The following is a 13,694-nucleotide window of genomic DNA, read 5'->3' as shown; positions in this document are numbered from 1 at the left end:
CAAGTGTCACCCTCCACCTCTCACAGAGAGAGCTTTGAGGGGGGGAGAGCCGGGAAGTGAAGCAACTTCAGAAAAAGCAAAAGCAATTGAGACCCAGAAGTCTGAAATCATACTATGCCTCAAGATTTTACTCCAGGCGTAATGGGATGCTCAGATTTCTAATTCTTCCTCCTGTTCCTGGCCTGTCCAAGTGTGGGGTAATTCAATTACATCCAGTACTTTCATTAGTACCCAGTTAGAGAGTACATTTAAATAACATACAAGAAATCAGGCTGCCGGTCAATAAACTCATGTTGCAAAAATATACCTCTATGAAGCTGTTAAAAGGAATGAAGCCCATGATTCTCAGATGATTAAAAAAAAATGAATTAATCCTTGGCAAGAGGCCATTTAAATAAAAACTAAAGAAAGTCTCTAATCAATTAACAAGAAATTATTAAAATCTACTATGTGCCAGGTACTACAAAAGGTAGGCTTATGGCCCAGGGCTCGTTCCCAAAGTGTTTGAACTCTGTTTAGAAAGATTATGTTTCTAGCTGGTCTGGAAGGTGGGTGTGAAGATACCAGACTTCAGCAGGGAGCTCATTAAGATAATTCAGCAACCATCTAGATGAACAGATTAAAGGGAATGATCAAGTCTAAGGAGGCAGAATTTACATATTGTGGCATCTACCTGGGTTTGAGCTCTGCTGCCCACATCTCACTGCCTACTAGACACATCCACCAGACAGATATCCCACGTGCATATAAGGGTCTGGATGTCTCCAAATGACTAGCCCCTCACAGACCCGTACTGTCTGTCCCATTAATGACATTGCCATCCTTCCATTCACTCAAGCCAGTCATCTCCCTCTCCCTCAGAGAGAGCCCAGTTTATTTTAGTCCCAAAATAATTCACTAACTGCCTCTCCTCAGTGTCACTACCTTAGTTCAGATTACTGTCATTTCTCCTTAAGTTCCCAAATCTTATTTTTGCCTCTCGTCTTGATTTCTCACATTTGTTTTCTGGCAGGAAAGTGATTTTTCTAAAATTAACTCACATCATCTTTACTTAAAACACTTCAGAAATTTTTCAATGCCTTAAGGTGAAAGTCCAAACAAACACTTTAATATGGCCTCAAGGGTTCCTAATGAGCCAGCTCACATGGCCTCAAGCCATGATCCTATTCACCACTCCCTGCTTTAGCCATCCTATATTATTTTTGGTTCCCTAAAAAAGGCATACACCTCTACACACTTGTTTACATGTTTCCCTCCACTTGGATTACTCTCCATGTCCCCATCCCTACGCCTGATTATCTAGCATTATCCAATAGGTCCTAGTGTAGATGCCACTTCCTGACTCCCACACCTGTGTTGGTGACTCTCCTTTGTGTCCCCAAGATGCTCCCCCTTCCCTTGCCCAATCAAACTATACTCCACGTGGCTGGGAAAGTGACTGGCATTTACCTCTTCATGCCTCCTTTACTCCTCACTGACAGTACTCACAAGTGACTTGTTCCTTGGGGAATCCCCATCATCTAGCTTCCCGCTGAGCATTTGATAGTTACTCAGTAACCATGTGCAGCCTGAGTCACTGAAAAGAGAAAAAGCTCTACAATTGAGTCCTTGACATTCTGGGCATGAAGATGGAACAGGCAGAGGGAAAGAAATCCACCAAAGAGGCTAAGAAAAATGGACAAGAAGTTGGATCAAGACAGACAGTATTGGCTTCAGGCAAAAAGGAGAAACTGGTCAATGGCAGTGTCTGGTGTCAATGGAAGGGCAGATGAGAGGAAGGAAGAGAGGGGCTGTTCTACATTTGGCAGGAGAACAGTTTCTGGAAAGTGATGAGTGGAAGCCTTGGTGCAGGGTGCTGAGAAGTGAGTGGCAGATGAATTGGAACACGGCAAGAAGACAATCCAGAAAAATACAAATATGTGTGTTTGAGGGAATATGATAGCTGGAGGGGGTGTCAGGGGCAAAGAGGAAATGTGTGTGTGTGTGTGTGTGTGTGTGTGTGTGTGTGAGAGAGAGAGAGAGAGAGAGAGAGATAATTCCTTTTAAAGATCTCAACTGGAAATCTGACTGGCAAAGTGAAGGGTGAGGCCATATTCAGGTACAGAATAAGAGTTTACTGAATGAAAGATATAAATAATAAATAAATTACTGCATTCAGACAGATCTACCTGTCAAAAATAAAGCAAGCTTCATCAAAATATAAAGTTATTTTTTAAAAAGAACCCATTTTTGGCACCTGGGTGGCTCAGTCAGTTAGAGCGTTTGCTTTCGGTGCAGGTCATGATTCCAGGGTTCTGGGATCGAGCCCCACCTCAGGCTCCCTGCTCAGTGAGGAGCCTGTTTCTCCCTCTACTTGCTGCTCCCCCTGCTTATGGTCTCTCTCTCTCTCTCTCTCTCTCTCCTGTCAAATAAATTTTTAAAATCTTCTTAAAAAATAAAATAAATAAAAAATAAAAAATAAAAAGAACCCATTTTTATGTTTCAGAAGAGACCACTCAGCTCATAGATAAAAATTTAATGAGCTGTCTGGGATGACGGTTTTTACCATCTGTAACCACTACTTCACTATTACTGGGATAACGGCTTCCAGAGCCACTCCAAAACTTCCTTGTAGAAGCTCTCAGACTTTGTATGTGATTCCCTAAACCCAACTATTCATGACTTTGGCTTTCCATCTGGAAGTAAATGCCCCAAAGTCAGACGGGACAAAGGAAATATCAGGAAAGTGATGCTGGGGATCCCTGGGTGGCTCAGCAGTTTGGCATCTGCCTTCAGCCCAGGGCATGGTTCTGGAGTCCCGGGATCGAGTCCCACATCGGGCTCCCTGCAGGGAGCCTGCTTCTCCCTCTGCCTGTGTCTCTGCCTCTCTCTGTCTCATGAATAAATCAATAAAATCTTAAAAAAAAAAAAAAGGAAAGTAATACTTCTGAGAAAATAACAGACATCTCAGTTATAGACATAGAGATATAGATATTATCACATGTAAATACTGTCTAGTCAGTAAAGAAAAAGGCATGTGAAAAAAAATAATAATAAAGAAAAGGGCACGTGGACAAAAAGACCCACATTTTTCTTTACAAATATGTTATTTTCTTTTAAGTCCTTACCAGATATAAAGTTCTTACAGGTTGCCATGTATTAATCCACGTGTTCATTTTACTTATAACAGTTTAGAGAATACACTGAGGAAAATGGGCTTCAAACGCTAAATTACTTTTCGTGAGACATATGCTTCTTATGCAATTAACAATACAGTCAGCATCAATAAGCTCTAATTTTAGAAACCTTCATCTACAGGCATTAATCAGTTAATGCTAAATTCAATTTCTATCTGGCTTCTTCTTTTCACACTCAACTCTCCAAGGCTATATACTATATGGTATCTCAAAAATACTATTTACTTACTGTGAGAGCAGATTATATTCCTAGAAAAAAAATCTGTACAATAAATATATACACATATAAGCCAAATTAAACTTTCATGAAAAAATAATTTTCTTACGAAAGACTGCATTTCTGACTAAGCACCTGATCCCAGACTGTTCACGGGAATGCATCAAATCCTTTACATAATCAAATTACAAATAATATTTCAGTACAAATCAAAGCTTGTCAAACTGCACATATAGGAAAACACATAAAGTTAAAATATAGTACCTACAGGGAACTCAGAAATCTGGCATGGCTTTTTTCAAGGGGGCCGTTCCCGGGTAGAATAATTTTTCACTGTGCAGTGTCCCATGAATTACAGGTTTTGGCCAGCAGTACCCTACTGGCATGGTGACTATGAAATCTACCCACACATTTCCAAATGCCCTCTGGAGGGGTACTGCTCTCTTGTTTGGAGAAGAAACGATAGCCTAGACAAAGGAGTTGTCCACATTACTATCACTAGACCATGACAGTGCCCGGTCATGAACCCCGGTCTCCAAAAGCCAGTGCTGCCAAGAGGGATCCAACAGAGAATATCAGAGTATTAGATTCATCTTCTTCTAGTTTGAGCCTTACTCTTTCTGCATTAGGCAATTCACTCATCAAGTATTTTCTTAGCTGAGATCCAGTTGTCATTTTAACCACTTGCCAATTCCTTTGGCCTGTGTATTCATATCCTCCTCCATCTCAATCTTGGATGAGTATACCTCAACCCCATTGAATCTGGGCTCCTGTCCCCGATGACAGGGGTTAGCGGTCAGCACAATTCCAGTGCAGCCAGTGGAGCTGCCCTATGTCACCATCCCTAGGCTCCTGCTGGTTCACACTTGGCCCTTTCCACATGGCACTGCCCACTCAGCAGGTGGCACCTTCTTGTTTCCTTCTGCCCCACCCACAAAAGAGTCCCTCTCAGTGGTGGGAGTTTCACTAGTCTGTTATGAAATGTGAGAAAAATCATTTCTCTTTCCTCCCCATCTCTCCCATTCTTCTCTTTCTTTTTTGTTTATCTCATTGTGTCTCCAGCATTGGATCAGTTCAACAGAAGCAGAACCAGAGAGAATTCTCAGTCTCTTTTCCAACAAGTGGAATAAGCCATCAGGGTCTCCACTAAAGTTGGAACTGTGGAGGCTTAGGGTAGATATTTCATTTCTCTTCCTTGCTATTTAAGCCTAAGAGTTTTTGTAAATAAGAGTCTTATATATGAGTTTTATATAAGACACTTTCCAGTATCTACTGTGTATTTTTAAATGTCATCATGTGAGAAAATTTAAGTTAAAAAAAATCTCAATTTGTGTCCCTGTTGATTTCATTTTATTTTAATATTTATTTTACTGGGCGATGAAAGCCAAAACTCTGGAGCCACTCACCTAAAGGTAATCCCTCCATACCTGTAAGTTAGAAATTCAAATTCAGTTGGAAACCTACGACAGCTGCATGCTTACCCGGATGTAGGCATCCTGGTGGTGCTTGGCAAAGTATAGCATATTGTCCAGGGCTAACATCCCGGGAGGGGTCTGGGTAAAGTCCATGGCAGGGTTGACATGATTCTGTGATTAAAACAAAATATTGGATCAGGTTAATTCTTTCTCCTCTCAAGACCAGAATACCACAAGGCCAGCTCCAAATAACCAAGTAGGATGACACTTTCTATCTTCAGGTAAACCTACTGGGTTGGCAGTGAGGGCTTCTCTCTACAGGTGCAGCTTTAATATCTGGGCTTAGGAAACTCAGCTGAAAATGGAAATATAAGATTACTCTTAGACACTATGACCCTGTGGGGAAGAGAAAATAATGTAAAAACTGTACTTCTGGTGGCTGTGCTGTTGGTGGAACCAGTAGCATTTGGGGAGAGAGATCTGGGATGACGCCACATCTCTGGCATTCGTCCTTCTGTACTTTAGTGTCTTCATCCTTCTGGGTGAGGGCTAAGTACAGCCATATCAGCCCATGGACTCTGTGCACTGTCCAGGCTTAGACCATCTGCAGGCCTCTGAGTACAGACACTTGATAAAATTTCAGATGTCCACACATTCCTGACATCAGCCTGCTGTCAGGCAGTGTTCTGGTTTTGTGGTCACTACACACAGTGCCAAGGGCCACAAAGACAAAATAATAGCTACAAATATGCTCAGAAAATTCTCCATATGCTCAAGATCACTCAGTAAACACCACAAGACTGTTACTCAGAGCTGCAAACCACTCTCCACCATCATTAAAAAGGATCACCAAGATCTGTCCCAAAAATTCAGATCTACATGGCAAATGATTTAAGTCATTTTTTGTTAAAGAGATGAAAAGGAATGTTAAAGAGATAATAAAGAAAACTGTTTTTACCTCATAACACAGGTAATTTGTATGCAGCTACATATCTTTGTTTTGTTCCTGTGTATGTCTTAATAAAAAGCTTGAATCTCTGATTTGCCAGGGACATTTTGGTTCACTGCATTTTTTTCTTATTTAAGTACAGGAAAGCCTTCTTGTTCACTTGCTCAAGGTTCAAACAACTAATACTTTTCTGCAGTATTGAAGAGTACATCGAAACTGTCTTTTCCATTCTGATTTGAAAAAAAAATATGAGCTAATAAAGGACCTATGGAACAGTGGTGCTGCCTACTGGCCTAAGTTTCAAGAGCAACCCCATCCATATCTCTTTTTTTTTTTAAGATTTATTTTATTTATTTATGAGAGAGAGAGAGAGAGAGAGGGAGGGAGAGAGAGGCAGAGACATAGGAGGGAGAAGCAGGCTCCACGCCGGGAGACTGACACGGGACTCAATCCCCGGACTCCAGGATTGTGCCCTGGGCCAAAGGCAGGCGTCAAACCACTGAGCCACCCAGGGATCCCCCCGTCCACATCTCTATAGCAAGGTGGGTCTGTGCAGTGACTTCAACATTTTATTTTAGCATTTTATTCTGATCAATAGAAGATGTCGGAAAGATTTTAAAATACCCAAACACTACCACTTGCAATAAGAAAGATGCATCTCCTAAAATGAAAAATCACTGGGCAGACCAAATGCAGTAGTGTTTAGCCTTCATTCAATACTCACTAAAGTAGGAGGGTCAGGCTTGTATCAATAATAAGGGGACCAAAAGGCTAGAAATAAACGACCAGAGATTCAGTTTGAAAAGTAACTTGTAATGAAAGATTTTACGATAGCTTTAGTTCTTAGAATAATGGAATTCATCCATTATACACAAATTTATTATTTTGACTTCAATATATTAGATTTCTATGAGCATAAGCAACATTTTAAAAGTTGGTATTTGCTGAGTACTTTCTGAGGGCTGGCACTAGTTTGTGCTTTGCATGTATGATCTAATAATAAATAGGCAGTGGGCATTACTATTATCCCCACTGTATGGATGGGAAACTGCCACTTAGATGAGACAAGAAGCTCGCCCAGGGCCTCACAGCTTGGATTTGACAGAGCAGGCAATGTCTTGTTTGGACAGTATGTCTCCGCACGCTTTTGTTCCCACTTTGTTCCCTACCACTGGTTTATAAGTTGAATGCATTTATTTTGGTGCTGCTAGCATTTAGACTTTACATAGCCAGGGAAAAGTCTATTTGAGAAAAATACAGGCTAATCAATATTAGCTGCTATGAAGTAGCTCAGCCAACAAAGGAGACTGTGCCAAATGTAAGAGAGAAAAAGATGACATGTACTTCAGACCTATTTCTAGGGTTGCTCTGAGTCCATTCCAAAAATAAACACACAAAAAGGAAATCAAATGCCAAAAATTAGTTCCTCTGAATCCAGTTCGAACAACCCCACAAAGCTATGTCAGTGAAGCTGACCAAGCAGAAGGTCCCTGTGGCACTAAAGTCATCAGTTTTGTTTCAGTTGTGCTTCCAGGATCCACTCAAAGCCTCCGTAGCAATCACACCCCTCCTTGGGCACATATGGAGGGTATCTAATAGGGTGATGCTGCTCTCAGAAGGTCTTACAGTTAAGAAATAATATAATTTATTTTTAGGATTCTTTTAAAGAAATCTAGAGGTCTTTACCAAATAATCCCAATAAAATAATGCCTGCTACGTGTCAGGCATTACTTAAAGTACCTTGCATATGCTAACTCTTAATCCTCATAAAGCTTGCCCAAAATAGGTTCTATTATTATCTTACTTTGAACGACAATTGCTGAGCATCTGGGTAGCTTGCCCCAAGCTTCAGAGCCAGTTATGTGGCAGAGCCGGAATCTGAACTCAGGGCACAGGGTTTTAACCAGGATTTTAGTGTCAAGTCATTGGTCAACTGGACACTGCTGGGAATATCATGAAGATGACCATTGCAGCTCCTCAATCAACATCATTCACTCAGGCAAAGTGGGCCTGTGATCCATCCTTTTGAATAAAAGCTATAATTTCTCTATCCCTCCCAGATAACATGTCAAAGTCTCTCTCATGTTCAATAAACCATGCCTTATTGTCTCCAAGAAATAGACCCTTACTAAACAAAAGCCAATTAGAAAACTGCCTTTGATTCCCTATGACTTGCCCTGAATTGATAAAGCATCATTGCCTTTTAGATGAAAAACATTACTTTGTATTTCTGGGGGAACTATGCGCTCTCCCGCTTGTGCTCACTTGCTTTCCCTCTCCCTTACTTTTAACTTCAGGTATCATTTCCCCAGTCTCCCTTTCCTTGAAATGCCTATTTCTTTTTTCTCTTTTGATTTTAATAAGCTGTAAAATGATTTTACAACCCCAGATTTTGATAATGAGAAAAAGAATAAGAATTACATGCCAAAACAGTTGAAAGCTTTCTATACCGTGACAAAAATACCCTGAGAATCCAGCAAGGCCAACAGTTTCCCCAGTCCTTTCTTATTTATGAGATGCTCTGGATACAGATTTATTTTCTTTGCTTGTTCCATGTTATTTTTTTCCACCTGTCTTGAAATGGAAGCTGCAAGAGCTTTGATGAATAGCTTGAAATTTTTCCTTGTTTTACTGCAAAGCCCGTGTACCTCTGTACATCCTTCTGAGATGCCATTTGTTAGTTCCCGTAGAAGTGCTGCTCCGTGAATCACATTAGACAGCTCCTGGCCCCCAAAGAAGGGGGTAGCGTCTGCCTTCCCTCCCAAAGCACCAGGGTTTTTCCACTTTGGGACAATGGATGAAGAAAGCACAATTTACATTATAGTGAACATTCTATGGGGTGTTTGGGTATAGAGTTCCCAGAGATCTGTTTCTTTTCTGTTACCCATATGCCAGCTTTTTAGCTGAATTACCTACACATCCAAGAAAAGGTTCAAGGCCTAAGACAGAGAATCTTCCAACCTGTTACACCAAGGCCACTGGAGAGCTGGAACGGCTTTCAGATATGATCTAAGCTGGTAGCTTTATTTTGTAGATGAGAAAACTGTACCCCGGTGGAGAGCCGCAATGCTCAAACTTGAGCAGCCATTCAAATCTCCTTGGAGGCTTCTTAAAGCACCAATTTCTGGTCTCACCCCATAGTCTCTGATTCAGAAGGATTGTAATGGGTCTGAGAATTTGAATCTCCAACAAATTCCCAAGTGATTTGATGCTGCTGGATGGGGACCACACTTTGAGTCCTGCTGGTGCCTAAAATGGTTCATTTCGGATAACACAAGTATACCAGAATAAGATCTAGAATCCAGACCCACTGTTCCCTCAAATCCCATGCAACTTCTATGAAAGCACACTCTGATTCCACTGGTTCCAACGTACAAATGCATTTTAAGTATATTCACTGTTTATCTGTTTTGTGCTTTTTGGCTTCTCCTTGAGAAAACAGATTCCTTTATTCAGAAAAAAAAATAATTGTAATTTAGAAGCCTTTTGCTTCTTCTATTGCTCAAATTTCTGACTAAAATAAGATGTATTAGAACCTCCAGGGAAGGTAGGAAACTGTCATCTGTCACTATTTCCTACTCCTGAATGCTTCCTGGTTAGGGAAGCGGGGCCAGCACTAGCCTGAATGATTTTTTAAATGATCTGTGTTTTTCAATTACTAATGCCATGCTAGTCTTTCATTAGTGTGGATAATAAAGAGATGATTACAATAATGCTTGCCAGATGGCATATCGTGAGGAAAGCCTTTGAGAATTTAGGAGTTAATATTTGTGCTATATGAGTGTCTACATTTGCTGAACAAATATAGCATTAAAAACAACCTTTAAAACAAATCACATTTAGTGAATATTCAGTCTACAAAAAGCCCTCTCAAGGATATTTCATGAGGCTGGTAGTTTAAGGTCATGTTCTCCAAGGGGAGGCAGGGTTTGATTGGTACAGATCACTTGGGAGCTGAGTCAAACTACAGCTTCAACAGGTTCCCTAGAAGTGTAGTTGTCAACCTTGGATGCACCTGAAAATCCCCTAGGGAACTTTGAAAAGTCCCAATGTTCAGGCTGTACCCCAAGTCAGTTCAATGAGAAACTGTGGGTAGGGACCAAGCAATTAGATTTTTAAAACTCCCCAGATGATCCAATGTCCAGCCACAGTAGAGAACATGTTCCTCAATTAGTGGGTCTCGAATTTGAGAGTGATGAGAATCTCCTAGAAGGTCTGTCCATCAGATTGCTGCCCCTTCCTCACTCTGTTTCTGATTTGATAGGTCTGGGGTAAGGCTCAAGAATTTGCATTCATATAAGTTTCCAGGTGCTGCTGATGGTCACTGGGCCATAGTTTGAGAACCACAGCTCTAATGTCATAGGAATGCAATGCAAGAGTATGTTAGGGACTTAAATCCACCAGCCAACAGATTGGAACCTTGATTCCCTATACCAGTTAGGCAGTGACTTTTATTGAAATGCCTGCTCTACCAGATATCCATCGATGGATGAATGGATAAAGATGTGATATATATACACACACATACCTATATATGCACACATGGTGGAATATTACTCAGCCATCAAAAAATGAAACTTATCATTTGGAGTGACACAGATGGAACTAAAAGGTATTACACCAAACAAAGTAAGTCAGAGAAAGACAATTATCCTATGATCTCACTCATATGGAGAATTAAAAAACAAAACAAAACAGAGGATCATAGAAGAAGAGAGGGAAAAGTAAAACAAGACAAAATCAGAGAGGGAGACAAACTACATGAGATACCGACTTCTAGGAAACAAACTGAGGGTTGCTGGAGGGAAGGAAGGTGGGGGGATGGGGTAAGTGGGTGATGGGCATTAGGGAGGGCACGTGATATAATGAGAATTGGGTGCCATATGCAACTGATGAATCACTGAACTCTACCTCTGAAACTAATAATACACTATACATTAGTTAATTGAATTTAAATAAAATAAAATTTTAAAAAAGAACTGTTTAAATTAGGGTCAAGTTTCCACAGGGTCTAGATTGGGACTTGAAATGAAAAAGAAGATAATTATGTGAAAAAGAAACATCCAAACCTCATACAATTGATGTTAACTAAACATGTATAAAACATAAAGCTAGGTTAATAATCAACTATTACTCAAAACAAAACAAAACCACACACACACACACACACACACACACACACACACACACACACAAAACCTGCTCTACTTGGGACATGCAGGCCCCACCACTCTGTTATTGGCTATTTTGCACATTTACGTAAGGAGGTTCTCAATAGCATTCAATTTTGTGATCCCCAACATAGACCAATATTCCAAAGAGTCCTAGAAGCAGCTTCTAGAAATCTTTGGATTCTGGCCCTAGTCTCTCTCCATTAAATTCAATAAAAATCAACAGTTTGGATGAATACAGAGAAGGCACCCTATGAAATCTGCCCTACAAATGGGCAAGATGGTGAATATGCTGAAAAGCAGAAAAAAAAAATCTGTGACCAGCTGGGGACTGGTACTGGTAGGCATCATGCCAGGCTCTCCAAATGTGGAATTTCATTTAATCTTCCCAACTACCCAATAAGGGGAGTATTATGAATGAGATAAATGTTATTCATCTCTTCCTACAGATGAAGGTCAGAACCCCGGACTTATGTAAGATCATGGCTAGTAAGTGGCAGAGTCACCACTTCAATTCTGTAGCTTTTTTTCCTATTAAGGTCCAAAAGGTCTTTGGAGAATAGGAAGATGGGCCCCATTAGCAAGAAGTTTAATCAGAAAAATGTAAAGTCCTATAAAAAAATTTAAAAATTCAAGCACAAATCTAGAGAATAAGGGAAATCTGGCTTATGAATAATTCATCAGAGCCCAGCACCTCATCATTAAAATTTGATTCTTTTAGGTAAAACACAAAAGATATGCATGAAAGAAACACCCAGTAAGATGCTAAGGATTCAGGGCAGCAGATTCTCAACCACCTCACTTCCCTACCATCCCTCCCTTTCAGCAGCATATGTTTTTCTCCTTGCCTGGCCTCTCTAATACCTCTGGTGGCTTCTGTCATTCCATTCCCCCTCCTGCCCCTCAACCTGGCTGTTTCTCCTGGTTTGGCAAGTCCACACTTCTTGTTTGGATAACACTTCTGGCTTAACTGAGCTCTAGGACCATCTGTAACCACCTACTGTCACTAAAGGAACCCCCTCCCCAGAAGTGTTCTGAAACCTAGGAGAGTCTAAGACCATTGATAATATCAAGAACTAGGAATTAAGAGTTGGCAATAGGTCCAAGAAGAGTCCATTTCACGGGATAGTTAGAAGCCTCTAACATGCTGGGTTTCATTATGAGGAGTACAACAAGAAGAACAAAGGAGGTTCCACTAACCAGTCCCAAGTCAGGCCGCATCTAGATATAGTACACAGTTCCAGCACACACACAGCGAGCCAGCTCCTGACACACAGGAAATCATGCATACAAGGGTGGTCAGAAAGAAGAAATGTCTGAATAGAAGGCATATCAGAAAAGTATGGAGGGAAAAAAACCAATTCAGATATTTGGCCCAAGGAGAAAAGAGAGGGTTGTATGGCATGGTATTGGAGGTGGGATGGGTGTTGTGGGTTGAACTACTGCTTCTGTCTGTAGGCATCTGAAGGGTGAATATTATTCAGTGCAGCTAAAAGCAAACAGGATTAGCTGAGAGGTTCCTGTCCTTAGAAATGCTGAGACAAGGAGTGGACATACAGGAGCAGTGTCACGGAGACAATAAAAGGTCAGAGGATTGGAGCCAATGACCTCTCGATGCCTCACAGCCATCTTCTTGTCATTAGAAAATGTTGGCTCTTACTCGTGCACAAGGTACATGGGACCTGACCTGATCAGCTTCATCCAAAGATGAATTAAAGACAAAATAGTATTTGAATCACTACATTGTACACCTGAAACTAACATAACACTGTAGGTTCACTATACATATTTTATTTTATGGAATAAAATAATTTAAGAGGAAAGAAAGAAAGAAAGAAAGAAAGAAAGAAAGAAAGAAAGAAAGAAAGAAAGAAAGAAAGAAAAAAGAAAAGAAAGAAAGAAGAAAATCGAAAAAGTCATTGCCTCCAAAAAACTTCCAACTCAAAAGTTATCAAAAGTCTTCATGACACAGCTTTGAAATACACGTGCACACACACACACACCCTCATTCATAAATAACTCCACATGTGCACACAATGGATGATCACACCAAAAATTCTGGATTTAAGGCAAATGTCCTTAGTTAAGAAATAATGTCCTTTTTAAAAACTACTCTTCAGAGGTCAGAAAAGGCCATGTACTACCATGTACACAATTCAGAAAACTCTTGGGTTTCCTCTCACTTCATTATCCTGAACAGGCAAAGTTGAGACTTACTGAAAAAAAGGATAAACGTGAATAGTTTATTTGTAATGTTGAGTCAACAGTCAACACAAAGAATTACCATAAAAACTCAATTAAAAAATGCCTTGAGAATAAATGTCCTTTAAAGCGAAGCTGGTTATTTTTTTTTTTTAAAGCCTTCATGAATAATGAAATAATGCTGTCAAGGTTTATAAAGATATCTGCAATTTTTCTACGGAGCTGAGCACACAGGATTCTGAACAATCCAAGCACCGTGCGTGGTTCATGCTAGTGACTCCCTCCTGGTTCTTCCCTCCACATTCGGCTTGGGTTTTTACCATGTGTTTGGAACCCCCTTTTCTCCCCACCCTTGTTACTCTGAACAGGACATGAACTAGGATGGGGATCTCCATCTCTCTTCTTCACCCATGGCCAGGAGGAGCACAGGGTAAAGGTCGGCCAGAGGGAGGACAAAGAACGTGGGCTACCATAGCTCCAGAGTAGGCCTGGCTCTCCGGTCAGGAAGCCTGTTCCCTGGATTCCAGCACAGCTCTCCAAGCAAGCAGCCTTTGGAAGGCAGCT

The 13,694-nt window shown here is 40.7% G+C and overlaps 1 protein-coding gene across 6 annotated transcripts in view; it reads right to left on the bottom strand.

Annotated features, from left to right (window-relative positions):
- The window catches only part of ELMO1 (engulfment and cell motility 1), a 526,171-nt gene that overhangs the window by 265,241 nt on the left and 247,236 nt on the right, over positions 1-13,694 (bottom strand). For all 6 annotated transcript variants that reach the window (XM_072783482.1, XM_072783477.1, XM_072783480.1 and 3 more), the window contains one exon: positions 4,875-4,979. In XM_072783482.1, the coding sequence (XP_072639583.1) occupies positions 4,875-4,979 (105 nt within the window). The remainder of the gene's footprint in view (positions 1-4,874; positions 4,980-13,694) is intronic.

Source organism: Canis lupus, chromosome 18 (genome assembly GCF_048164855.1).
Source record: "Canis lupus baileyi chromosome 18, mCanLup2.hap1, whole genome shotgun sequence".
Classification (NCBI taxonomy): Eukaryota; Metazoa; Chordata; class Mammalia; order Carnivora; family Canidae; genus Canis; species Canis lupus.
The sequence above is the reverse complement of the archived record's forward strand: the minus strand, read 5'-3'. Positions and strand labels throughout refer to the sequence as shown.